Source organism: Taeniopygia guttata, chromosome 12 (genome assembly GCF_048771995.1).
Source record: "Taeniopygia guttata chromosome 12, bTaeGut7.mat, whole genome shotgun sequence".
In the NCBI taxonomy this organism is placed as follows: domain Eukaryota; kingdom Metazoa; phylum Chordata; class Aves; order Passeriformes; family Estrildidae; genus Taeniopygia; species Taeniopygia guttata.
In genome coordinates, this window is record NC_133037.1 from 8,558,132 (window position 1) to 8,585,929 (window position 27,798).

General features: G+C 45.1%; 2 protein-coding genes across 5 annotated transcripts; one reads left to right on the plus strand and one right to left on the minus strand.

Moving 5' to 3' along the window:
• The first annotated feature begins 1,293 nt into the window (after positions 1–1,293).
• ACOX2 (acyl-CoA oxidase 2) lies at positions 1,294–18,931 on the plus strand. The gene is made up of 15 exons (XM_002187581.7): positions 1,294–1,668; positions 2,367–2,651; positions 3,823–3,985; positions 6,551–6,702; positions 6,952–7,059; positions 7,755–7,874; positions 8,351–8,466; positions 8,864–9,036; positions 10,112–10,274; positions 10,929–11,119; positions 12,237–12,398; positions 13,353–13,458; positions 15,371–15,588; positions 17,341–17,470; positions 18,219–18,931. Exons 2-15 carry the CDS (start codon positions 2,492–2,494, stop codon positions 18,279–18,281), a joined length of 2,025 nt encoding a protein of 674 aa, XP_002187617.4. The 5' UTR covers positions 1,294–1,668; positions 2,367–2,491; the 3' UTR covers positions 18,282–18,931.
• Positions 18,932–19,878: 947 nt separating this feature from the next.
• On the minus strand, positions 19,879–27,749 carry KCTD6 (potassium channel tetramerization domain containing 6). 4 transcript variants are annotated; one of them, XM_072934703.1, is made up of 4 exons: positions 27,629–27,732; positions 25,584–25,708; positions 22,453–22,561; positions 19,879–21,281 (listed from the first exon to the last, which is right to left on the minus strand). In XM_072934703.1, exons 3-4 carry the CDS (start codon positions 22,477–22,479, stop codon positions 20,595–20,597), a joined length of 714 nt encoding a protein of 237 aa, XP_072790804.1. In that variant the 5' UTR covers positions 22,480–22,561; positions 25,584–25,708; positions 27,629–27,732; the 3' UTR covers positions 19,879–20,594. The 4 variants fall into 4 exon arrangements, with proteins under 4 accessions (XP_072790804.1, XP_072790803.1, XP_030138803.1 ...); XM_072934702.1 differs by lacking the exons at positions 25,584–25,708; positions 27,629–27,732 and adding exons at positions 23,718–23,879; positions 25,005–25,564; XM_030282943.4 differs by lacking the exon at positions 25,584–25,708 and having other exon boundaries at positions 27,629–27,749.
• Between the last annotated feature and the right edge of the window lie 49 nt (positions 27,750–27,798).

Here is a 27,798-nt window from a genome sequence, read left to right on the forward strand (position 1 = left end):
GAACACTTACATTTTACTGCCTGATTTACTCCTCATGACTGCCTCAGAAATGGCAAGTTCTGGTTGTCTTCCTCAAGCCAGTGGTACCCTCAGACTGGCCCTGGCTGAACACCCCTTCCCAGGAATTTCCCTCTGCCTATTCTAGGTATTTCTCCATACTTAGATCATTTCCCAAAATGACCTAAAATTGCAACTGACTGGACGGTTTTGTGTTGATGAAAGCATTCTATGAAACCTTGAATTGGCCATGATACTGGTGAGATCCAGCCTAATGAAAATGGGCAAAAATGCAAAATTATCAGCAACATAATAATGAGGGTGTGTTCCAACATACCATGACCAGGTGATCTTGTGGGTTTTGTTGGTTCTCATCACAGCCCATGAGATCTCTGGGCATCCACAGGCACTTGGAGCCAAGCTGGGTGTGCAGCTCTGGTGGCTCTCCAGCTCAGACCTCACTAACACAGACTGGCAATGGGCTACTCAGGCAGCACCTGAGCCTGCCCAAATATAAACCTGCATGAACATCAGGTTGCAAAGAGATTCAGGGACAGGCTTTTTCCAATCTGTTATCCCTCACCCTCCCTTCAGGAGAGCCAGACCCCTCAATGACTTACAAACAGCAGTCAGGAAGCACAAGGCCAAGCACTCCTGACTCCAGCAGAAGGAAATGTACGAACAAATGGAGAAATCCCACAGAGCACTTCAGAAGGATGTACTGCCTCCCAACCACTCATGACCCCCCAGTCACTGTGGGATGCAATACTGTGCTGTACAGACCAGAAAATGGCACATCCATAGGACACTCTGTCCCTCTGGAAGTGTGATAGACCCACATGGCATCTTTAATCTACCAGAGTGATGCTGAACACACCTTCCACTGCCCTGAGCCGCTCACTGCATTGCAGCTGGCTGCTCTCCTCGTAGCTGCTGGGCTCGGTTTGACAAGCTCAGGTCCAGGCTTAAAATTATCGTTACCCAAAACAACATCCGATGTCTCAACATTTGCTTAACTTCCCATATTAAAGCAAGCCTTCCGTAATGTGAACCCCACGCGTTCCTGACAAAGCAGCTTCCATCGATGAGCCGTGGGCAGGGGGATCCTCGGCTGGATTCCTCTCCAGGAATCCTGCTCATCCTGCTGCAGCCAGGGTGAGCGGGGTGTGGGGGATGTGAGCCCCATCTCCTGCCCCCCGGGCCCAGCAGGTTCAGGTTCAGGGCCGCCGGAGGTGAGGGAGCACATCCCCGTGCCAGGCTCCTTTCCCCACCCGGCCCAGCCCCGGACTGCGGGCAGGGCTGAGGGCAGCGCCATGGCACAGCCGGGGGAGCGCTGAGAGCACGTCAAACCTCCGGGCCAGGAGCAGCGCCAGCCCCAGGCGTGCTGCTCTCCGCCCGCAGCAGGCTTCGAAAACAACAAGCCAAAATTAACAACACCGGGAGACGGGCAGCGTGTCCCTTCGGTGACGGAGCTGGAAGCGCAATCTCCGAGGCTCCAGAACCGGCCCGAGTGGAGCCGTGTGGGGTTTTCCTGCCTGCAGGGGTCAGCGCCGCCCGGAACAGCCGCGGCCCGCGCCGCTCCTGCGGGCAGAGTCCCCGGCGGGGCTCGGCAGCCGCGGCCCGGGCAGGAGGCGGCAGCCGGACGGCTCCACGGAGGACGCCTAAGCCGAGGTACGTGGGGGACCGCGTTTGCACGGAGAGAAAGGAATGGCATTTTCCTCACGGAAGAGGAAGCTGAGGCCGAGGCGTCCCCGGCGCCCAGCCCTGCGCTCCCCGTGAGGGCTCAAGGGCAGCGCCGGGTTACCCCGGCCGGGTGTGCCCCCGCGCTGCCCCGAGGCTTTTCTCTCTCCAGCAAAACACCTTGGACTAAAGACCTGAATATATAAAAAAGCAGGAATTAATAATACATTTGCCGTGGTTTCCCGACTTTGTATTTCTTAAAGTAATCTGATATTTGGAAAGGCAGCAGCCTCTTCAAAGGAAAAATCTGATTTATTTTTACTCACTATGGCTTTTGTTTTCACTAGTGTCCTGCGACCAATCTCACCAACATGGAGTTAGGGGTTAATGTAAAGTTGAGCCCCCAGGACAGAGGCAGCACAGGCAGAGTGCTGAACAGGGTCACCATTTCACCAGTGCCTGTGAGCCCTGGACCAGAAACTCCCATAAATATTAACACATAGTAGTGGGATATTCCAGCATGAACTTCTCATGGAATACTGGGGAGAGACTGGGAAAAGAAAAATATTTTATGTTTTAAAATATGTCGTAAAAACTGCAATTTGAGTTCCTTGAAGTGCCATAAATCTCCACTGTCCATTGCAATGAGGACAGGATAGTGCCTAAATATTCCCACAACCCTTGTGCAGGTACAACATCTTGACCAACCTACGCAAACCACTTCTCGCTGTGCCAACGCCTCCATCAGCCATCCACTGACAGGTGCCAGTGCCAGAGGAGCCCCATCCCTTTGCAGAGCGACACAGGCTCCAGGATGGCTCTGCTGGAGACCAGCAAGCACTCACAGGGCTCAGCGCTCGGCGGCGTGAACCCCGACCTCGCCAGCGAGCGGCAAACAGCCTCCTTCTGCGTGGAGAAGCTCACGGCCCTGCTGGACGGCGGTGCAGAGCAGACACGGATACGGAGGGCAGTGGGTGAGTGACCCTTACGAGGCCATGGTGGGGGCTGGCACAGGCCATGCCTGTGTCCTGCTGCTCTGCTCCTCCTTTGCAGCACAGTGGGGTTTGTGCTCCTGGGCATTTGCTTATCCCCCATCTGTTTAAAAAGTGGGAGTGTGGAGCTGGAGTCTTCTCTTGATGTAAATCAATACGACTCCTCCGCAGCCACTCCTGCTGTCTGAAGCTTTTCCTCCTCCCTGCTCCCATCCCCTGTCTCTGGCAAGACTGGTTAAACTGGAATACAAGAACTGAGGGTCGAGCATCCATGTGCAAGGGAAATGCGTGCAGGGGCTGGTGCTGCTGTGCAGAAAGGCACATCACATGTGAACCACAGCCAGCTTTCCTCCTTGGCACGTTGGGCTCATCCAGGTGGGGAATTTCTTGCGTGGGTTGGCTCAACCAGGCTGAGCTGCTCTCACTCCTGATGGGTGTGCCAAAAAATTACTGTCGCTCAGAAGAAATAGAAGAAAAAACCCTCTCTGTTGTCTCTGTAACTGCATCCATATTATACTTACCAAAGGAAAACAGCACAGCCATTGGGATCACCCTTTTCACTGTGCCACTGTTCAGCATAACCTTCCATGTGAATAGACTCAAGGTATTAAGGCAAAATGGACAAGGGGAGTATTCAAACTGACACAGAGATAGTGACTCTGAGTTGTTGTACAACAGTGCAATGGGCTGGTAACATCCCAAGCAGGAGACCCAGCAGGCTCCAGCCATAACCCACCCTCTGGCTAATGCAACTCTCCACAGCCTGGGCAAAATGCAGCTCACCACAGCCCTTACTGCCCTCACAGCAGCTGGAGGCAGAAGGATCCTTGGCATCTTCTGCCAGAAGTCACCTCTCCCATCCTGACCAGGGAGGGTGCCTTATCCTGCAGGGTCACCATTTCTACTGAACAGACCCTTCTCTCAGGCCCACTCAGTTCCCCTTCTGCTTCCCCAAACCCACTGCTTTTCAGAGTTAGATGGGACAGCCATGGGAGCCAGAACTGGCAAAACAAATCCTGCCTTCAAGCACCCCAAAAATCACAGCATCAGTATCCATGAGTCCGGTCCTGCCTGCTCTTCCCAAACATGGCTTGAGGCACTGCCTGCACTTCCCCAGCCCCAGGAGAACCAACTGTTTTGTGTTGCTTTGCAGTGGAAGCTATCCAATCTGACCCTGTATTTAGCAGAGAATATCAGTATTTCCAGACCCAGAATGAGAGGTATGAAGCAGCAGTCAGGAAGGCTGTTCATCTCCAGAAAAAGATGCATGAGATGGGATGGACTGAGAATGGACCTGAATATAAGTACATTTACAGGTGATTTCTTTTTTTTTTTTTAATGTACAACTATTTTTTTTTGTTAAAAGCTTTGTATGCCAACAAGAATCAGCTTTAGCAAAGGCTGGGAAAGGCCAACAGCTAACAGATTAGGTTTGGATAAAAATGTGCTGCAGGTTTTTACTTCAGCAGCACACTTGGGAAAAGGGAAAATGCTGGTACACAACCAGGAACTTCTCATAGAGCAGCACATGGGTACAGTGTGATAGATCACATCAGTTCACAACCACAACAGATTTCCACTTCAACAGCCTCCTTACTTGTCCTGCAGCTCTCATACCACCCCTTAGACATTTTTAAATATATAACCAGAAGTGGAAGTGGTGCTGTTTCAGTTACATTACTGACTTCTAAATAAATTAAAGATTACATTTTGTGTATCTAGAAAACACATATTTTATTAAAAGGAAAAAACTCACCTTAGTTTGTTGGTAAATGAGAATAAAGTATTTTCACAGTCCTTTCCTTTAGAAGTTTTCTTAACACTTTGTGTGGGGTTGAGCTCCACATTTCAGTTGCTTGCCCCTCCTTTCCCCCTTTGCTCAGTCAGTTCCTGGCTGGCTGTTGCCCAGGGCACGCTGTCTGCTTGGTGAGGTCACATACCCAGTAGGAAGGTGCAAGCTCAGAAGTGTCACTCAGAAGACATACCTGTCTCTTACACAGCACTGCTGACACTCAGAGCCACTTTTTGGCATTTCATAGACTCATAACACAGTTAGGGTTGGAAAGGACATTTAAAGGTCATCTAGTCAAGTCTTCTGCAATGAACAACAACATCTTCAGCTAGATCAGGTTGCTCGGAGCCCTGTTCAGCCTGACCTGGAATGTTTACAGCTCTCTGGGCAACCTGTGCCACTGTTTCACCACGCTCATTGAAAATGAGTTCTTCATTATGTCTGGTCTAAATCTACCTTCTTTTAGTTTAAAACCATTACTCCTTGCCCTATGCTGACGGGCACTGCTAAAAATTGTCCCCATCAAATGAAAGATGATGATTTTTTATGCTGAGCTCTTCACCACTTACAGCAAGCAGAACTAATGAAGGGGGAAATGTGCCATCAAGAGCTTTTGGACCTGATCATTATATTCCCATTAAAAAGCAGCTCTTCACTGCTCCCTCAGAACAAAAATAATCCCACCCAGGTGTGCTTTTATCAGGCCCCCTGATGCCAAAGGCTGCAGCAGGACCAGCCTTGTGCTGTCCCAGTTGCTGGATTAGGAGCAGAGCTGTCTGGCAGGGCACCTCTTGCCTCATGGAACTCCAGGTGAGCACCAAGCTCTTATGACAGAATCCTGGCTCCCAGTGCCAGGCGCAGTGAATCACACAATTTAAAATCCAGCTTTTCAAATCTCAGCTAAAGGAGCGTTATTTCTGGCCAGGCTGCCAAGGATTCATTAAGTCATTTTCTGTTAATCAAAGCAATTTTACTTTAACTTCTTTGTTCGTATTTCCCCCACACACACTGTTTCAGCATGATTAATTCTCTCTCAGGGCCAGTATAAAAGAAAGGTCAGAGTCATTTGTTAACAATAGAAGGTATCTATGTGAAAGGAGATGCTCTCTAGAGCACTGCAGTAAAGCAATGTGCTAACAGGCACTCAGCTACTCAGAACAGCACAGGCACTCACTTGTACATGTACCTGTATCTGTGAGGTGATTCAACCATGTTCTGAGGAATCCCAGGAAGAGGGATATAGTTATATTCCTCATGTTTTCTTATTATTTCTCACACACAAAAAAAAGCTTAAATAAATTTCTCATTTGCACCATGGAAATCCCTGTACCCAAGTTCCCATACACAGTTTCTGGAATAGTGCTTTTTAGAATGTATGCAGATGGTGATGGTGAAGGACCACGGGTTACTTGGATGTATTTTCATTTTTCTAGAAGAAAATAACATCTCAGTTCAGGACAAATCTTCATGAACCCCAGTATTGTTCACTGACAGCAAAAGGCAGCAAAAAATAGCAAAAAGCACAGCAACAAATGCAACATACCATGGTATTTCTCCAGAATGGGAATGGGAAGGTTCAGGAGATCCAGGCCCCACATACCTACATGTGTAATTCAGTCTAATATACCTCACAGTGAATTGCTAGGGTTTGGGGTTTTACAAGCTGGGTTCTGTTTTGTTCTTTCTTTTTAGTTCCGCCTCAAAATCTGACTTAAATAATCAAGAAAAAAAAAATCCAATGAAGTAAAATAAAAATATAAAATGCTTACATAGTGTCAGGAGCTTTGGAGCTGGGTTGTGCTTTTAGCTCAGCATCTGCTACTTAGAACAGATAATTCCTCCAAGACCAAGTGAAATGGGTGAGCAACACGTATGCAAACTCTGTTATGAAAGCAGAGACAAAAGCAGCTTGGAAGGGCACTTTTCCTGCAATGCTGTGCTGGTGCTGGGTGCTGGGCAAGGTATGACAAGGCAGAAAACAAAAGGCAGCAGGTGGTACCGTCTGGTGACCGCTGCAGTGCCACTGCCTCATTCATCACATGCCTGGAACTTCACTCCCTTACAAACACCCCTTGTGCCTTCTCTGCAGGGCACTGTCAGGAGATGTCGCGTTCCTCCTGCACCGCGTCTTCATGAGAAGTATTTCAGTGCTGGGCTCTGACAAACAAGTTGCCAAGTGGATTCCCCTCGCCACCCAGCACAGGCTCATTGGAAGCTACGCGCAGACTGAACTGGGACACGGTAAGGCTGCAGGGAAAACAGCATTTCTCTATGACACAGCCCAGATTCCCATGGGAATTTGACTCTAAACTGTCCATCCTTTACTGGGATGGGGGTGGTTGGGTTCTCATTCATGGTTCTCATCAGAAGGTTAACCACAAAACCCTGGTAATAGCCACAGCCAGCTTCCAGGGATCCTTTGCTCTCTCCATCCCTGTGATATACCAGGAGATAGCTACATAGATATATTTTTAATTTCTTTTTTTAAAGGCACTTATCTTCAGGGTTTGGAAACGACAGCAGTCTTTGATACTGCTACTCAGGAGTTTATACTGAACACACCAAAGATCTCTGCCATGAAGTGGTGGCCTGGAGACAGTAAGTACCACACAAAATATCTTGGGTTTTGCCTCCTTCAGTTACTCCATATACCCTGGTTAAGTTCTGTGTTTGAGGGCCCAGGTGCTAGCAGAAGATTTCAATAAAAGATACTCACATGGACAAGCAAGTAAGAGAAAGGGGGTTGTTCAAGTTCAAAGGCCACATAGGAGCCACCATCATCTACAAAAACCCCTTGGGTTGCAGGCTGAAGAACTTCACTCAGGAAAGCTCTTGCCTCTGCAGGAATAAATCTTCTCTTATTTTTAAATAATACTCAGACAACCAAAACCTGCAGGGAGGTCATCAGCATAAAGGATTCTAGTCATCAGACAGTCTCAGCATAAAGGATTCAAGTGTGAAATTCTTTGCTCCCTTCAGGAAGGTATTTCACAGAAAATAACTGAAGTCACTGCAACAGCCACAGCACTTCCCACTCTCACCATTACATTAGCTCAAACTGTTTATTTTTTCTCATATTCTGTTACACAACTGTTAATCCAAGCCTCATGGGCAGCAACAGAGGCAGAATGATGGTGCAACTTCTGAGAGCTAAGAGCAGGCTGATTTAGGTTTCCAGCACACACTTGTGCTGACCCATACCTAAGACCCAACACATTATTAGTACTGATATCTCTTACCTGTGTTTATGTTGTACCTTGCTTAAGGGAATGGGGCTGTTTTTCTTCTCACAGTGGGAAGATCAGCAACCCACACAGTGGTCTTTGCGCAGCTGTACATCCATGGGAAGTGCTATGGCATCCATCCCTTCATCGTGCAGATACGCAGCCTTCAGGACCATTCTCTCTGCCCAGGTAAATAACCCCAGACACTGCAGGACTTGTGCAGGTGCTCTGCCTATTTTGCCCTTAAATGTTTTCTAAAACAGTGGGCCCAGGGAGAGTTATAATTGCCAAAACCAAGCCAAGAGAGATAGCCAAGGTGTAGTTATCAATAACCCCTTCCTTTTGATCTGAAGGGAAATTTAACATATCTTCTGCCATATCCAGACCAAGCCCTTGACATAACCCAAAGCCTGGGCTGCTCTGAGCACCTCTGCATTAACACCTCAGTTCTGACCCCAGCCAGCACAGATCCATCTGTCAATGGATCATGGCAACAAACTACTACAAGGCATTCAAATGCCTATTTCACCCCACGGGCAAGATCACCCATGATGGGGAAGAAGCAGAGCTGACCATGCCCTTCTTTTGAGGTCCCCATCCTGACACAAAATGGGGAGCAAGAAGTTCTAGTGGAAATAAGCAGGCTATGTTTTCTCCTGCTGCAGGCATAACTGCAGGAGACATCGGTCCCAAAATGAATTTTGAGCACACTGACAATGGCTATCTCCTGCTGAAGAATGTGCGTGTCCCCAGGGAGAACATGCTGAGCAAGTTTTGTGAGGTATGTGTGGACTCACATCACAAACTTGCTGTCAGACTCTCATTCCACAGCCAGAGAAACAACCGGGACCTGTCTAAATTTGGGACAAAAATCTTCCTTTGAGTGTCAGCAAGTCTCTGAGATTTTACCAAGGGCAGAAGGTCCCTGGATCCTAAATAAAAGCCACAATCAAGAATTCCACAGTCAGAAGCTGGGGATCATGGGGCAGGCAGAATATACCTCTGCCAAAAACAGTAAGAGTTTGTCTCTCCAAATGGATGTCTTTCATCCATCATACATAAAAGCATTGTTTGCATTCAGTGAAGGATTTTCACGTCCATCTTATTCCGTGCATAGCAATTACACAACCATAGTAGTAGTGAATAAGGCAGCATCTGACAGCCTCTCTCTACTCTAGGTTCGACCAGATGGCACCTATGTAAGACAGGGGTCACAGAAGATCAATTATTTCACGATGACAGCAGTGCGCATTTCACTCATTTCAGACGAGGTTCTGACAGCCCTGATGAAGGCTTGCACCATCGCCACCCGGTACTCGGTGGTTCGCCGGCAGTCCAAGCTAAAGCCTGGGTAATGCCATGCATCCTCGTGGGAAGGGGTACATCCATTTGTACACTGTGTTCCCCCATGCCTGTTTTCTTCTCTTTGTCTTATCTTTCAGCCCATCACTGGCTGATTTCCAGACAGGGCATGATAAACATGCTTCCCCATTATTTACATTAATGAGCTTCAGTCAAAGTACAAGAGAATGTTTACAGTTCTTTCCAAGATAAGTTTCATACTCTGAATAGGTCAGTGGCTCACACAGGCAACTTATTCTTTTATAACTGGCCTTCTCCTGTAATCCCATAACTGAGCAGAATCCAAACTGGACAAGTTGCTGAATTTGTATTCCATAGTGTCCTACTAGTGGATGCAACATTAAAATACCTTCCAACATCCAGAAATCTAATATTCAAACTTTAAGCACTGAATTGTATTGAGTGGTGAATCCCCATTATTTTTCAAGAAATATGTTAATTTGAATGAACTACAAAGATCTCTATTTAAATATCCTTTCAAAAGCAGGAAGATCCTAGTCAAAACATGGTTCACTTCAACCACAAACCAAACAGAAGAGCACAGCAGCTGAACTATTGTAATAACCAATTCCATCAACTGAAGTCCTAAATGTACCAACCACATGAAGTGATAAAGAACACCCAAAAACAGCTAAGAAAACTTTAAATAATTCAGATTCAAATATGTTCAGGGAAACATTTTTACACACGGGGCCACAAAGATTCCATTTAAAAAGCCAGAGTTTATCAGGGTGCAATGCCACTGCCTTTTCTGGAACACCTAACAACTTGCTGTCCTTGAAGGCCTCATTCTCATCCCCTCCTGCAGTCCCTGTTCCCCTCTGTACTGACTGACCACACAGAGCCTTTTCTACATCATTAGGCTTTTTTGGGGTTGTTTCTCCAATAGCTCAGCAAGCTGGACAGATTTGCTGCCACACTGTCAGCTCAGTCTTTTTCACACACTGCTTCTTGGTAATGAAAAATGCCATTTTCATTCTGCCATTTTCATTCATTTCAAGTAAAGTAACAGTAGCTATGCCCATGTCCACACTTCCCCTGCTTCATCAGCTGTCTTCCAACAGGGAACAAGAAGCAAAAATCCTTGACTACCAGACTCAGCAAGAGAAACTGCTGCCCCAGCTGGCAGCAGCCTATGCCTTTCATTTCACCAATGACTACCTGCAGGAGCTATTCGACAGAGGGTACAGAGAGATCCAGAAGAAGAACTTTGACATGCTGCCAGAGGTGAGCTGCAGCAGGATTAACTCATACAGCACTTCTGTTCTCTAAATGTTAAAGTATTTTAGCAAACTGGACAAGCATTCCTCTCACCACTAGAGAATGGGATAAAGAGAAAACATGAAGTTCAAATGACGTGTCCCAGGTCTGCAACCAGTCAGCAATAGAATTTGCTGTACCACCCCAAACTTTTTGTTTTAGGAACTATTCCAGAGTGAAAAGTCCTTGAAAAACATGTCCAAAACCTTGTCCCAAGTAGCTGGTGGCACAGAGTGTTATTACACAACTTCATCTACAATGTGCCTGCACGTACATCTGAGCCAAAACCAAAAGTGTGACTTTTTAGAAGGAACAGAATATTTTGCAATTAGGTGCTTGAAATGAAAACATACTCTGAACAAAGGTGGCCAAAGCCAGAACTAGCTGAGAGAAACCCAAAAATGCATGAACTGACTACAGTGTTCCCAGCAGGAGCACGGGCAGCATCCCAGACACCAAAGGTCAGGCTCAGGAAACTGGGTGCTACCACCATTCAAAGGGGAACCTGACAGGGATTTCATGCCCAGGTATTGCACAAAATTTTAAAAAGGAACTTATTCTGAGGATTCCACCTGTAATACTCTGCTTTTTTTTTTTTTTTTCCCTCTCTTTTTTTAACAGCTCCATGCATTATCTTCAGGTTTTAAAGCCGTGATCACTCAGCACTGCACGGCAGGAGTGGAGATTTGTCTCCGTGCATGTGGGGGCCATGGCTACTCCCTGCTGAGTGGACTGCCTTCCTTGTATACCAAAATACTTGCCTCTTGTATTTATGAAGGGGAAAACACCATTTTGCTCCTGCAAACTGCCAGGTAACAATTCAAATGTGTTCACCTAAAAGTATGCCCCCTCATTTATTCAGCCTTTACCACTTCTCCAAAACCAGTAAAACCAGCTACTCCTTTCTCACAGCACCATCTAAAAATACAGCTCAGGACATAAACTATTCATGCCTTCAGTCTAATAAACGTGGAAGTGTGTGGGAACTGGATTATCTCTTCTATTTTTGGTTTGGGGACGTATGCAGGTGCTGTTCTGCATAACCTCATTTTCCTCCTTGCCTGGTAGCACAGCAGAGGTACTGCTGTGAAAGTTTTGTGGTTAATTTTTTAAGCAACCAGTGTGACAATAGTGCCATGTAATGCAATATTGGTACAGTGGGGTTGATTCAGAGGAAGCAAAGTTGTTGGATACTGAAAGTGGATGAGTCATGTTCCTCCAAACAAACAGACTCACGATTATAAAGAGTAGATGAAATACAGGATAAAGAAACTACAGCTGCTTGAATTTTTAATAATGTATGTTTTTACTAGAAGGAGAAAACCAGGGCACTTCCAAGGGTCAGAGCCACCACATTGCTTTATGCTGCCATGCAGACATTTCTGCACTCATTGCTGCTTTTTGCAAGATCAACAGCAAAGTCAAGAGAAATGCTGTACCCTTTTAATTCCAGACCTGGTCAGTCTAGCTCATAGCAGAGGTACCAAAAAACTAAGGAAGTGGGGAATGCTCTCCCCAAGGGTCTCATGTGTTAACATAATGTGACTTGTGTCTTGGGGATCACAGAGGATAAGACTCACTGGTAAAGCTCCAGAGCATTGAGACTCGGGTTGCAAAGTTGATAATGTATCTAATCACTAGACTGCTGAGACTGCTAATATAGCCACAGCAAGTTTCTGCTGAAAACAAAACATCATTATGGATTACTGTAGTATTAAATAAGGCCACCCCTGAGACCCACCACAGATCAGGTTACTGTAAGCAACATGCTCAACAAAAGGTCATTACTTGTTCAAGTCCATTCTGGGCCACTGATGAGATGGGTCACACCTTGCTGCTGCTCACCTGAGCCCACTTTACTTTTTGCATGTCTCATTGCTCTGAGGAGATCACCACCATACCCTGCTCTGACTGTTACCCTCTTCCCAGGTTCCTGATTAAGTGCTTCATGGCAGCCAGTGCTGGCCAGCCTGTGCCACCATCTGTCACTTATCTGGCTGCAGTGAAACACGGGAAGTGTCCAGCCAAGAACAAGTTGGATTTTCTCAGTCCAGATATTTACACTGAGGCCTATCAACATGTGGCAATCAGGTCAGTACAGAAGATGGGAGACAGAATCTCTCTTTGACATCAGAAATGTGTTAAGAGCTGAGCTTCTTCCTTGCTTTAAAGAGAGGTAAAATAAAATAAGTTAAACTAGGATTGCTACCATCTGTTCCTGAAAAAGAAAAGGAAGGCTATGCAGGATTAACAGCCATGTCAGACGTTCAGTATGAAGCTTTCACACCCAGAAGTTTTTAAGCCATGTGCTACCAAACAACTACATCTCACAGAGTTGGTGGCACTGTTAAAGTAAATCCCAGACCACATCACTGAGTTGCCATCCAGTAAAATCTTTATTGGATCCTGAGCAATTCTATAAGAATCTTAAAATTTCACATACCTGAGAAAGTGATGTTTGTTTTCAGTTTGCACCATAGCAAGAACAGAGCCTCTCATTCTGTCTGTAGCCTTTCAATTACACACATTCAGTAACTCAAATAAAAATTATATCATGAGAGGTCTCAGAATTATGTACACAGTTATGGGCTGTATAGGTGCCACCTCTGAAAATCAGTAAAAAGACAACTCTACTGTCATTGAAACCAGTGTAAAAACAGCCACTCTTTGAAAAGCTTCATCAGTGGGAACAGGATTTGAATCCCTGTGTAGAAAAGGAGAAACATAATGTGACAGCAGTCCAATATTACTGTTTGTTTTGCAAACTCTCCTTACACACACACAACCCAAGAAAAGCTCAGCCAAACCCCTGGTAAACTATCTTGGAAGCTGAGAAGGCAGAAATCACTCAGGACCAGGGTGGTCTGGGTTCTTCTCACAATTTATACTTAGATTTTGCATAATCTAAGTTCACTCATACTGACCGTAGATAATTCCAGATGTCAGAAATGCCAGTTTGCACTTTAGTCACACATAACTCCCAAGTGCAAATTCATGCATGTGGGATGCACATACAAGATGCTTTGTGCTTTTTCAATTTTCCAGGCTCACAAGCAGCACAGCAGCAAAACTACAGGACTTGATCCAGTCTGGAGTCAAAAAGCATGATGCGTGGAACCAGTGCACAGTGCAGCTGGTGCAGGCTGCAAAGGTTAGCAAAATTTGTCTGCTTATCTGATGTTTGTCTTTATGAAACAACATGCAAGAGAAATGGCATGATTAGCTTAAAGCTTCAGTGCTGTTTATTGTTTCCTGTTGTCATCTAAGAGACACCACAAAAAGCCTGTCACTGTGGTCTGCATAGTGGAAAAGTTGTATTAAGAAGTAATTCCTTATCTGAAAAATTTGCTGTCTGTATAGGCCAGGTAGAAAAAGACTAGGAGAAATGAAAGGGAGAAAAAATACATTCACAGTTATGCTGCCACTACTGGCAGAATCAGACCTCTCATATCCTGCAACAAAACCCCACCATCTCCAGCCAACACTCATCTTTTTATAAGAATCCAGCAGTTTTGGTGCCCAGAGGAGTCTTTCTAAAGCCACTCCACTGAAATCTGGTGGAGTCACAGCAAAGGATGAAACATGCCTGGTACTTCTTCCATCTGCTGGAAAGATAACTGCAGGGGAAAGAGTGAAAACCAGTGGTAAGTGCAATATTAACAACTGCTGAAAGATAATTCTAATTTACAAGAGACGCTTTCAGCTGAAGTAGCATTGGGACAGAAGCATTTGCTCCCTAAAACAAGTGTGAATTAATACAGAATTAAGCACAAAAGAAGGGAGAAAAGCCCTAAATATTAATGAAAATTAAATCTGTTGATAGTTCTGTATCTCCCAAAACCAAAATTCTTTTTTCAATATGCAATTGAGTGCAATTCCACTGCAGTTATGGTGAAGGCCTTCCTTCCCTTCCCTTCCAAGTCAGATCCACAACCTATTTTAACATCATTAACTATTTCTGAAGAGCCTAACATAAGCAGAGGGCTGGCTGTGGTATCATCAGTGCTGCTGCTAGACTCTTCAGAAAATGGGATCCAGGTCCCTAAGGTCTCATAAGTATTTCAGGGACAGGAAAAGTCATCCAAACCTCTTGAATTTTCCCCATAACTTTAAAATTTTGATATACTGCTGCCTTCTTAGGGCAATTCTGTATTTACTTCTTATTCCATACCTTCCCTGATGATTCACCCACACATCTGGCATGGCAGCTCTAAGAACTGACCCCTGCCAGCTCTCAGCTGAGTGGCTCAGACTCCACACAGGTCAATTGCTTGAGTGGTCACTCAGGGCCACTCAGCTTCTCAGGCAGGTGCTGCAGTCCACATTGGCCTCCACCTCTGCTGCTTCACCGTGCCAGCAGGAAAAGCTGCAGTGCAGGTGTGCCATGCTTACACCTACAGCTGGAAGGGAACTGTGCAGTGGGGGAGTGAACCCACACAGATCCCAGCACCACCAATCAACCCCAGCAGTGTCAACATACCAAAAGTCAGTTTAATTCATCTCCTCTGCATCTTTGCTAATATTTCTATCATTTCTGGGTCAAACATTCTACTGGTGTGTGACACCGAAATTACTAGTTTACTTAAAACCACAAAAGTGGGAGGTAAATTTGGTTGTTTTTCTGTGACAGTGGTGCTTCCAGAGCTGAAGCCTTGTAGACACTCATCCCAAAGTACCATGAGCCCAAGGTCTTCAACAGAAGTCTTCTCCTGTTGATGTACAACCGACATTCACTTACCACACAAGCACATTCCAATGTGCTTCCTTCACATAAACTCTTTGGGATATTGATCAGAACTACTTAGAATAAGTACCAGCATGATTTCTGAAGCAGTTTTCTAGAGTTTAGAAATACCACAGTGTTGACTGTTTACACATTCTGTCTTCTGCTGTCACTGTAAGCCATGAATGCAAAAGGCCTGGTCAACCAGCAAACAAAGGATACAGACTGGAGAAGTGCCAGGGAAATGAAAAGGTTTTATATTCTTTGCAAGAACATTTGAGTCATTTGGCCTACTAAAGTGTTTGAGGTGCATTCACTGTTGATTGCATTTGTTTTCCAGGCTCACTGCCACTACATTGCAGTGAAAAACTTTGCAGAAACTGTGGAAAAACTCGAGACCAAGGCTGGCATCCAGAAGATTATGAAACATCTCTGTGACCTCTTTGCACTACATGGGATCTTCTCAAATTCAGGGGCCTTCTTGCATGATGGATACACATCTGCAGCTCAAATGGACATGGTCACAGCATCCTACCTGGAGCTCCTGGCTGTCATTCGGTGAGCTGCTTTGGCAGGACACACACAGCTATCCAGTTTAGATATAAAAGGGTGCTAGATATAAAACAGTGCTGCTGTACCTATGGCAACATCTCCACAGTCAATTCACCTCATTCAGTTTTTATTTCCATTGCCTGGCAGTTCTGGAAAATGATTGAAACATCTACTCAGAGCTTGTTTTCATGGCAAAACAGACCCAAGTGTCCAGCTCCTCTGCAGTCTCTAAAGTTCTGTAACATGAAGTCTTAAATTATAAATGAAGAAGTAATGAACACTTTATACCATCTGGAGTAGAGTGAAAGCAGGAAAATATGTAGTCGGAGCACACTGGCAGGAGGCAGCCACAGCAACCCATCACACATTGCAAAATCTCCTTAAGCCACAGCTAATGCAGCCTACTCTGTTGCCATGGCTGAGCTGCAACTGGTACCCAAACAATCCTGCCTACAGCTACTTCAGATGCATCTGCTAACACCATTTATTATCAGCTCTGTGAATTCTGAGTTAAGGTGTTCACTTACCACAACACTCACAGAGGCTTTTTGACAAAGGGTTCAGCTTTCACTACTCAGAGCTGTTTGTTTAGAACATAGTAACTTACTGTGAAGAGGAGTTGGTACTGTATCTAAAATTTACCTAAGCCACCAAGAGAGAAACAAGAACACACTATAAGCAAGGGCTGAACAAGGCTGAGCCAAACAGCAAGGGGTTTCAGAACTGATTAACAGAATCTGAATTAAGTGATAAGTGTAACATAACATTTTCAAAAGCCTAACATGTTGTCTTTGGAATTCATTGCAATTTCTGTGTTAGTCCATGTCTTGTTAACAGGATTCAAGAATGGAGTATTTACATATTTACAGTTAATAGAAAGAATATAACCACTTCCTGGTCTGTAGCAAAAACCCAGCCTTTCCCAGACCCTCAGACAGCTCTTCCCCAAAAGAAATTGGAAGATAGAAATGCTGACATTTGAGCAAACCACTTTGCATCCTGGTACCTCAAATGTGAGGTACAGCCAGCACAACCTCCTACACCAAGGATTATGGAAGGATGAGGAAAAAGAAACAATCTCCTGCTTAGGAGATGCTGCCTGTGCTCTGGCTCTCCATGCTGTCACACTGGCCCCTTGACTAGATGGGCCCTTGGATGGGTCAGGGTTGTTTTGCTCTTACAGACATGAATAGAAGAGCTGAACACCTCATGATGAGATAATAGAAATACTGAAAGGTGGATGAAGGTTGAAGATCAGCAAAGCAACTTCACATCAATCTAGTAGGAACTTTATTCCATTTTATAAGACACACATACAGCATAACAAAAATAAAACAAAGAAAGACAAAAATCAAAAGAACAAACTGGCAGAGACTACTGAGAAAAAATCTGACACGAGTCCTGAATTAGTGATGGAGCCCAGGTGATGAAGCCAGGGTGAAGACCCTGCAAACACCCACTCAGCAGTGCAGGCAACTCAGGGCATTAGTAGAACATCACAGAATCACAAAATTATTACAGTTGAAAAGGACCTCTGGAGATCATCTAGTCCAATCTCCCTGCCAAGGCAGGGTCACCTAGAGATGTCTCTGAGGAATCAGAACAAGCAGGATTTTCCACCCACCCAGTAAAGATGAGGATGAGGCACAAGCTTTCCAGGAGAAACCTGGAAACTGCCAAGTTTATCTTTGATTTATTTTCCCATCTTGCAAAGCAGTACCCTCTCAGTAACAGGAATGCCACTCCTGTGCTCTGCAGGAAGGATGCTGTGCCACTGGTGGACGCTTTTGACTTCACGGACCAGAGCCTGAACTCTGCTCTCGGCAGCTACGACGGGCAGGTTTACCAGCGGCTCTACGAGTGGGCTCAGAAGTCACCCACAAACCAGGTAGGGATGAATCACACCTGGGCAACCTCCACAGCAGCCAGGGCAGAAAGTGCTTTTCTTCTAAGAAAAGCAGTACAGATATGAGAGCTTTTAATTCCTCTTTGTAATTAAGAGCTTTTAATTCCTCTTTGTATCACATTGTACAGAATAAGCTAAAATAAAAGTCTGTTTACATATTATGGAGCAGCACTAAATGCAGGGTCTTTTCTATACACTAATGCTTCTACTAGTGCAAAACTTGGGCTTTTAAATATGTTTAACCAGAAAGAGTGTAAGTGTTAAACAAGGCAATTTGATCCCTCATGGTCTTTAGCGCTTTGTTTTCTCAATTCATACATACTGTGGAGTAATGTAAAAATTTTGTGTGACATAAATATGTATTGCTCTGTTTGAAAACTCATTTGGCCCTGAGTGAGATTTTTACTGTGGTAATCGGTATCCCTTTGAAATTCTACAGTTGAACACAAAAGTTGCCTTCAGCAAACATTCAAGTCCAAGCATATTTTCTGAGGTTAAATAGTACGCTGTCCCCTTTGGGATGAGTGTGGTGTGCTGGCGATGAAGGACAGCATGTATTATAGGGAAAAAAAGTCTTGCACATAGCTGAAGTAGCTGCTGGTTTGTTGGTTGTTTTTTTTTCCTTAAGTAGTGCAGCTTTATGTATTTCAGAGACTGTTCTTAAGAAAAAAAAATAGCCTTTCCCTTCTTAATTGCCATTAATTCCCTTCCACATTCTCTTTCTGAACAGATGAGCCCAGCCTACGAGAGGTATTTGAAGCCACTTCTGCACAACACGCTATCGAAATTATGAAGAACATGTTCAAAGTGAAGGGCAACATTTCCTCCTGTTCTTTGTGCAGCAGTACATTTATGAAACATCAGTAATGACTAATCAGAATTAATAATCAGTTGCTTACTTGCAGTTACAACAAGTATGAAAGATTCTCAGCCAGCCATTTGCAATTAGACAGATGCCAACAGCGCTGAGTGGTACCTGCTGCTGTGAGACAATCTAGTCAGGAATGGTCCAGGGTTCACTGTTTTCCATCCTGAAGTGTCTTGACAGCATCAAAACTCTCTCATTTGACTTTCTTATTCTCTTTCTAAATCCACTTTATCATGATTAAGGGGAAGAAAAACCACCACCACACTGTGAACCCTCTCTCAGTGTGCTGTAACTATGTAGTGCCTTTAAAAAACCCAAAACAACCAACTTTACTAAAAAATCCATGATTATTTGTTTTTAGGAACAAGTAGTTCTCTTCAATCAGAAAGCATATTAACAAGTGCATCTGTTTTGACAATTAAAATAGCTCTTGATTTGCTCAGTACTGGAATATTCCTGCCTAATGAAGATGCAGACAAAGCTGATGCCAGCTCCAGTCTGCAGAATTTACCTTCCCATTAATAGGCTGCTCCTTTCTATAAATCTTGAGCTCCAATAAAGTGTATTATTTGGAATACTGCTTCTCTAATTATTATTCTTCATAATTATGGAAAGGGCAAGCTGATCCAGGCCAGTCATTAATTTGCTCATAAATGAAGTGTTGCAAAGAACATCTTGTGATTATAATTCAATGCCAGTTAACACGAATATTTCTTACCATGTGTTGTAAGAAAGAAACAACTTCTCCTGAGCTTCATCAGTTCTGCTTCTCTTTCCTCCTTGATAGCAAGAAAAAAATCTCTCACTGCTGCCTCTTATTGCATAAGTCAAAAACCTGCAATGTATGAACAGGAAGAGACAAAATATGACAGAGAAATACCCCCCAAGACAGCCTTTCGAGCCAGATATGGGATGGAAAGCCTCCCACTTACTTGGGACAAGAACTTCATGGGAGAACAGGATCTACTCCATGAAACAGATACCAACTCCCTTTACTCCCAGCTGCAATCAAGTTAGATCATAACCAGAAATTCTACTAATAACTATGACAAAAGGACCAGGATAAGTAGAAATGTCTGTATGAAATTAAGTAAAGCCACAGAATTTGAGTGACTTGACTTTAACATCACTAGAAAAAGCATTCAGCAGTTGGAATTTATATATATAAAATACTGCATAAAGTGCTGACAAACCAGGCAACTCTATTAGCAGCTACAAGTATTTAGGCTCTGTGTTCCCTCCATCCCTACCCCTTTAGCCAGTACAAATATTTGCCATCTTTCTATCAAACTAAAGCAGTTTTCAGAACACAAGCTTTGTTTATAATGACATTTTAATGAACTGATTAACATAAAAAGGAACAAATTACACCATTAATTGAAGAAACCAGGGCCCTACCAGAACACCCAAACTACTCCGCAGCACAAAAAACAGGATTTGGGTGGGAGGTTTTTTGTTTGGTTGGGTTTGGCTTTTTTAAGTATGAAAATTCTAAAAGACAAAGAGAAAATACTAAACAGTATTCTGTATTTCACATTTTTATTAGCTTCTTCTGGCAGGCATTACACTTGGGAATAATATTGCACCAGGCATTAAAAATATGAATTCTACCACAGGGACATTTTGCATTTAGAATCCAATATAAATATTTGTAATCATATTTCCATGGCTACAGATAATATTTGGTTGCTTGATTTATATGCATAGAAAGAAACAGTTGTCATAACTGTAAGAAACTGTACTTATCAAGTACTTTTAAAGGGTGGGATTTGTTTTCCTAGGATATTACAATACTGTTTATTGATTTAGAAACTAAATTAGTCTACACAATAGCAGCTTCTCCCCAACTGCATTTTAAAATCTTTTTTGTTTCTTGCTCCCAGTGTCATAGCATTAGATGAATTAGAAACCATTTAAACGAGAGGTAATTTTAGCACTTTGAGTTGAGTCAGAGAATTGTGTTAATGACACAAAATACCCTATTGTACTGATTCTTCGGACTCCCTCTTTCAAACAAAAAGGTGTCTTGACTGAACAGGCACATGCACGGTTTTTTTTTCTGAACTGGACAAAAGAACAGTGCTGCTAGAGAATGGAACTCCTCCAGTCCTCACTGATAAACAATAAATAGTCGTATAAAAAAAGCCCATATTGTTGCTTTAGTCAAAATCCAGACTCTCTTGGGTTCACTGTCCAATTAAGTTGCTAATCACTGAAGTGGCTCCTGTGGAGTCAGAATCAGTCATCTGTTTTCCGTGCCAGTCTACAGAAAGTCCAGTTGTGTTCCACTGTGTTTTCGTTGGCACGCTCGCTCATGTGATGGACTCTGGTGTTCCTGATCGTGAAGCCTTGCTTTGTGATGTACTCCATGAGATGGACTCGCAGCGACACTTCCTGGTGGTAATCACACGGGCCGAAGGTGAAGGACACCTGGCAGTCCCTGGTGTCCATCATGTGCTTATTCCACTTGGTGAAGTGGTTTGAAATGCCTTCCAGTAGTGCATGGACTTTCGTCGTGATGGTGAGCTGCGTGATGATCACAGCCACTGGGTTGGAGTACTTGGAAAGCTTCCGGGTGCTGGACAGCTCCACCACCTCCTCAAAGGTATCCACAGGATACAGCGGCTTGGGGTCATTAAGACACTGAATTAAGGGTTCAATCTGATAGAAGTCTGCTTCCTTCCGGAGCAGGTCAAACTCCTTGAAGTCCAGTGGCAAAGTGAGCTCTGAGGTCCTTAAAAAGTTAAGAACATAACGGAAAAGTGGTCCATCTCTGTCAATAAAGTAATTGCCCTGAGAGTCCCTGGCAGTGGGGAAGTCTCCCCTGAACATGGCCCCGAGCATTGAGTCAGGATATCTCGTTAGAGTTGTGAGGGAGGTCGTATACATGTGTCCACCCACATTTAGCGTGACTGGATCAGTCATCTAGAAAGAGAGAAATTGCAGAGTTTATCAAGCCCCAACAAGAAGATTCGATCACCTTGCTGACACACACGGCAAATACTGCTGGAAAACTGGGGGGAAATCACACTTCTGTTCAACGCCTCTATTTGTTCAAACCTGAACAAATCCAAGCCACCTAGCAACAAGGCACAACTGGCAACTAGACAGGATGATACTTAGCATGCAGAATGCACATTTCCAGAATGCTTTAGAAATCTTAACAACTGAGCTACTGTCGCAGGATCAAGTTTAGCATTCGGGCAGCAAGTTTTTTCCTATTCTACAGATGGGGAAATGAGAACAGAGAAATTTCCTGAAGAACAAGTTAGTCAGAATGAGGACCGGCAATGTTCCTTACTTTCACAATCTGGCTCTCATTCTAGAACAAAATCAAAACCAAAAAAACGGGAAAAAAAACAAACATTAAGCCTCTTTTCATCCCTCAAAAGAGGAAGACAGTGCAGGTTTAAACATAGGGGACCAAGAGCTCACAATCAAAATAATCCACACTTTGGCTCAGAGGCTTTGTTAAAACAGGCAAGGAAGAAAAAGAACTTTCAGCTTTTAACTCTAAAAAGAAATATTTATTAACAAATTAGCATGCTGCATAGAAGTGGGGAGCAGAGCACAAACCAGTCTGCATCAGATTCCAGATAGCACATGAGGAAGCAAGAGAGAAAGGAACATAAATCCCATCTGGCCACCAACTCTAAAAACCAGGACTGCAGCCAGCCAGAAAAAAGAGACATATGCATGGCAGCAGAATGAGAAGGGGAGAAAAATAAGATGTGCTTGTCTACTTTGACACAAGATTTACAAGAAAAAATACTTTTCTCAATAAATAAAATGACAAAAATCCTTAAAATAATAAGCAAAAAGCATGAACTATTTTCAGCATTTTTGTTAGGAAAACGGTAACAGGGCATCAGTTCAGTCCTGGCTGATTGTCCCTAGCAAATGTGAACCTGGGCACTCCCCACAAATTGCACAGGAGGTGCAGCACTCCAGGGAAGGTGTTGTAAAGCTATTTTAACAGGCATAGTTTTCCTTCTCTCACAACTGAAGCTCCATCTACAGAAGGCAGATGTGGAAGGATTCTTGCTGCAAGACCTTGGAAGCCCAGTTGTAGTGCACAGTGCACACTTGCACTCACCATATATCCCCAGTCTCCATTATCCATCTGTTCACGTGCTTGAGCTGTGGTATTCCAAGTTAAACAGAAGGCTGCTGAAAGGATACACAATTCCTCTCCTCTTATCTTCCTGCAGGAAAAAGCACACACAAACACAGAACAAAACATAGCAAACCATCAGTACCTACAAGAACACCAAGGGGAATGCTTTCCAATCAAAGACAGGCTCTCTGCCAGGAAAACATTCAGCTACAAAGTCTCTTTGCAGGAGAATCTGCAAACCCTCTTTTCCCTCCTTCTCCCATCACATTACCTACAGGACCGTCTCTGGAGCACACGTAACCACTCCACTGGTTGCCTGAACATCCCAGTTTTCTTGAAAAACAAGCAATGTGCCTCTGAGGGCAATACACATTCACAAGCAACCTTTCACCTGGGAAACTGTGAGTACTTTGAAAGACAGATGCCATTTTCCCAATTAAGAAAGTTTATTTAGCCACCTCTGAGGTCACACAAGTGATCCGTTAATATTAGTCAACATTCCCATGCTCCAGTTTCAAACTGCTCAGAAAAATAAATTGAGCATGAAAGTCAATGAACACTAAAAAGAAAAAACCCTCACTGCAGAATTAATAATTCAGTAGTGGAGAACTGCAACTGATAGCAAGAACATTAATCTACAGACAAAGAGTATGAAAGGACTTCCCAGACACCTACTCTCAAAAGCAATCTCTGTAGGGACAAGCCAGAGGACATCTAACATGCTGTCAACACACTCCAACAAAAGCAATTTGAGAAGAGATTCATGCTGTGACTTCCCAGCAGATGCTGAACTGTTGACTTGCATAACAAGGGGACTGTCCAACAGGAGCACAAGGCAAATCCACAGCCAGGCTGGCAGCTTAAGAAGGGGGAAGTGAATGACCTCAGACTCCAGTGTTGATTTGCCAAAGGTGGCCTGTCAACCTTGTCAAGCGATGGAAGGACAGGGAAGCGAGTTGTCAGTAAGCCTTTATCCCTACCCAGAGCCTGCCTCTCTGCTAGAATTGCTGAAAATTTAGGTCAGCCTGTTTTAAGTAGGGTAGAGCTTCTCAGCTTTGTTTATTTTTACATCTTAAAAGACCACACAGTTCCCAAGACTTCTGGTCCCATCCTCTTTACTAACAAACTTCAGTATACAGCCACCCAGCTGAAGACAGCACAATGATTTAGCCAAGCCAGAGCCCCACATTCCAAAACAACTGAATGTTCACAGTTAATTCCCAAACAAAAAAAAGATAACTTGCCCTTCTCATTCCTAGGAAATGAGGTTGGTTTCATTCACCACAGAAGAAGGCATCACATCCCACCTCTCTGTGCCCTGCTGCCCTGCCCAAATCCACAGCCTGGGCAAAACAGTGCCCAGCAGGTCAGGTCTTTGGGACCCAGCAGCACAAGCACAGCCCCAGCTGCATCTCAGGTGGATTAAAGAGTAAAAAAAACAAAATCAGTATATGAAAATAGTGAGGTCAGACAACACAAGACTAACTAAGGAATACTAAGGTACAGAACAAGTCATACCAGGATCCTATTTTTACAAATTAGAGACAGAATATGCCTCAAGAGAGTACATTAAAGCACATCCCCCTACAGCAGATAAACCTGGAACGCCAGCTCTTTTGCCAACCTCTGTAATTATTTTTTTTAACTCCTCAAAAATCAAGAAGTGAATTCTTTCAGGGTTTTGCTGTTTGATTTTTCATTTTGTTTTGTTTTTTGGGTTTGGGCTTTTTTATTTGTTTGTTTGGAGAGTGGTTTTTTTGTTTGGTTTTGGTTTTTGGGGTTTTTTTGGGAATTGTCACTCAAGTACAGTTTGTAAACTTTTAGCAATAAACCAGACCTTTTAAATTCTAGGACTTGAATGTGTTATCCTGATCAAGTACAAGACGAGGATAACATGTAGATGCATTAAAACCATATGAGACTGTACAGGTTTCTGATAATCACTTGAAAGTGAAATGATGCAGCCAGCCAGAAACCTCACCAGTAATCATGACAGAAGAGATCTGCAGTCTTAATAAAATTAACTCAAATTACACATCCAGAATATTTCAAAGGCAGAGATGTCCATCACTGTTATTTTAACTAGTGAATATGATGTTATTTTGGTCAGCATGTAAGTCCAGTACGGATGAATCAAGACTTCATCAGGGAAAGAGAGAGCCACTGCAAGCCAGTGCAAAGGCATGGTTTAGTCTTTGATCACAGCATTGCTGTGTAACACTGGAGTAAAAAATTTACAAGAGCAATCATCTGAAACAAACCTGGCCCTCAACACAGAAGGGGCATGGAGAAATCTCTGTGACCATTGTGTAAGGACCCAGAACCACAAGCACACACAGACCTCCCTGGCAAACCAGTGCTGGAGCAAGATGTGCCACACAAAAGGATGACACCAGGAGGTCATCCTAAAATGCCCGAGTGTGATCCCAACTCTTCACTACTTTCTTTATCAGCCTGGGAGCTCTGAATTTCTAGACAACTTCAGAGGTGAAAGTAGCTTAGTTTGGGGACAACCTGAGCTAAGGACTCACCAACCACATCACAGCAAGGCTGAGGATGGATACCCTTCATAACAAGTGCCCTTTCAATGATGCTTTAAATCCTCCTGAATGGGATACAATGATCCTCAGTGGGGGTGGGCAGACACTCCATCCATCCTCCAGCACAGGCAGCCTCAAGCCAGCTCTGTCCTTGTGTCACACACCAATGGACTGCATGCAGGGACAAGCTTGCTAACACAGCTACTCCTGTCCAGACAGCAAATTACAGATGACATAGTCATATCCCAAGGCAGCCTACATTTGATAACCACAAAAAATATTTAAAGTGAAATTCAGTCAAACAAACTGCTGACACAGTTCAGCCAAATGGGATGTCTCTCTCTGGTGGGAGCAGAAGTGCACAGATGGTGTCAAACCACAGTCCTGCTGTCGTGACACTGCTCTGCGTGCAGGGAGAGGACACACAGCAGTGACACGGTCGCTGGGGCTCCTGCCACAGCCCAGCACAGCCAGAACTGGAATGGCACAGTGAGAAGCAAGGAAAGCACTCAGGTCATCACTTTATACCCGACACACCAAACTGGATACCTGCATTTATAAAACACTCACTCTTATTTCATATGTTATGACTCAGAGGATTACAAGGCTGTTTATCAGCAACACTGCTGCAACAGGTAGTGCCACTAACTCCAGCAGGGCTTCTCCCAGAACAGAGCTGCAAACCAGTTTGCAAGCTGAAATTCAAAGAAAGCATTTAAGAGTCAGATGAACGTCTGCATCTGTGAAAACACACACACAGACACACACACACACTCGGGCCAGGCCAGGGGATGCCAGCAGCCCTGCCAGGCATTCACACTGCTGGGACTACAGGCTACCAGCACTCCTGGAGGGACCCTTGCAATGGTGCAACATGCAGTTACTCAGAGGAGGAGCAGAAATACACCAAGCTGTTCTAAGTCAAGAGGCACAGACCACCTGATTTGCTCTGGATGTTCTTCATCTAGTTCTTCAAACAAAAGAATTAAGGGATTTACATCTTTCATGGGCAGTTTGGTATCAATATAACAGCACAGGTTGTTTAACCTCAAGAGTTACCTTTGATTCCTATGTCAATAGAGAGATGGAAGTAATTCTAGCAGTGGCAACTTAAAATGAAAAAGAGCAAGGTAAGACTCTGACACACACTTGGCATTTCAGCTACTCACCCCCTTTGTGAGCTCCCTGCCTCTCACACTTAGATCTCACAAGATGAGAAGAAACTCCATCTACCAGCACAGTTACGCTGTACAGGGACAAGCTCTCTCTTTCCCAGCCAGTCAGAATATCTGAAAGGCAAGTTCTTACTGCAAATTATTGGTGACTCACCTGAACTGACAAACACTGAGCAGCACCAGTGCTGACTGCTCTCCACCAAACTACAGTGAGCTGATGGTCTGCAGAGCACAGAGTTCCAGCTCTGTGCCACCCTAACCAGGGGAGTGAGGAGGACGAGCATTCTCAAAACAACCGGTTACCAAATTTTCTGGGAATTCAGGAGATCAGCTTCACTAAAGAAAGCACCTACCGCCTTCAACACACGTCAAGTTTATCATGACTAATGCAGTTTATTAGAAGTTAACTTAGCTCTTGCTTTTCTTGACCTGTTTTTTACTAATACTCAGTCTTTACCTCAGGCAGGATGGAAAAGCACTCACGCTAGCCACTCAACATTTTCACTCCTTTATGTTTAATTGCTTCACTATGAATTCCAAGCTCCTGAAGTTTCCATCCCTTGCCCAAGGAGCTCTACGACATTCTAAGTCCTGATTCCAAACCTTTATTTGAGCCCACATTCCAGTACAACTTTGGCCCTCCTATAAGAGACCCAAAAGAGGACTCTAAATATCCAGCCTGGTCCTGCTGAAGCAACCCAGGGCACTCAGCCTTCCAGGACCTGTTATAATAATTGGGGTTTATCCATGTACTTTGCTTCTGTGATATTAACCAATGTTTTTCCAATGAGGAAACATATCTCTGAACAGTTTAGGCGGAGGGCAGGTGTCAGAAACATCGAATCTGCCTACACACAGATACGAACCAAGGAGTGACAGCTACATGGGACAGAAATCCCCCCTGAAAGCCCAGAGTGGGGTCCAGGGCCTCAGCAGGAGCCGGGAAGTGCCGTTTCCATGCCAGAAGAGCCAACGAGACCGTGGTGAAAGAACTCTCCCCCGGCTCAGAGTGATTCAGCAAAGGCGCTGGGAGCGAACCCGTTCTGCCTCTCTCCCCGCTTTAAGTGACCCAAGAGCGCACGGCCCGACCCCCGCCCCAAAACAGAGTCCGGCTCTGCCTCCTCTGCCGCGGGGGGCAGGACCCGCTCCCGCCCGGCCCGGAGCGCAGCCCGCGGTCCCGGCCGCTCCCTGCCCGGGATCCCCGCCGGGCGCCGCGGCTCCCACCCGGGCATCCCCACCGCGCCGACCGGGAACGGGACCCGGTCCCGCCTGTCCCGTCCCCACCCGAGCCCGGGGCCTCCGCTCCGCGCGCCCGGCGGGGCACGGCCCCGGGAGCCCGGCCCGGCACCTGCCCCGCTCGCCGCCCGTCCCGCCGCGCCGCGCTCCCGCCCCGCGCCGCCCCCCGCGCCGGGGCAGCCCCGCGCCCGGCCCCGCACTCACGGGCGCAGCTCTCGGCGCTGAGGCGGAGCCCGGCGGCAGCAGCGGCGGCGGGGACAGTGCCCGAGCCCGGAGCGGAGCCGCCGGCGCGGGCGGGGACGGCGCGGGGGCGTGTCCCGGCGAGCCCCGCCCCAGCTGCCGGGGGCGGGGCGGGGCGGGCGGGCGCGGCCGGG

Coding starts and splice junctions, on each gene's coding strand:
- KCTD6 (XM_030282943.4), bottom strand. CDS start 22,479: ATGGATAATGGAGACTGGGGATATATG. Junction 21,282..22,452: donor ATGGAGACTGGGGATATATG/GTGAGTGCAAGT, acceptor CTCTCTTTCTAG/ATGACTGATCCAGTCACGCT.
- ACOX2 (XM_002187581.7), top strand. CDS start 2,492: ATGGCTCTGCTGGAGACCAGCAAGCACTCACAGGGCTCAGCGCTCGGC. Junction 2,652..3,822: donor ACGGATACGGAGGGCAGTGG/GTGAGTGACCCT, acceptor GTTGCTTTGCAG/TGGAAGCTATCCAATCTGAC. Junction 12,399..13,352: donor TATCAACATGTGGCAATCAG/GTCAGTACAGAA, acceptor TCAATTTTCCAG/GCTCACAAGCAGCACAGCAG.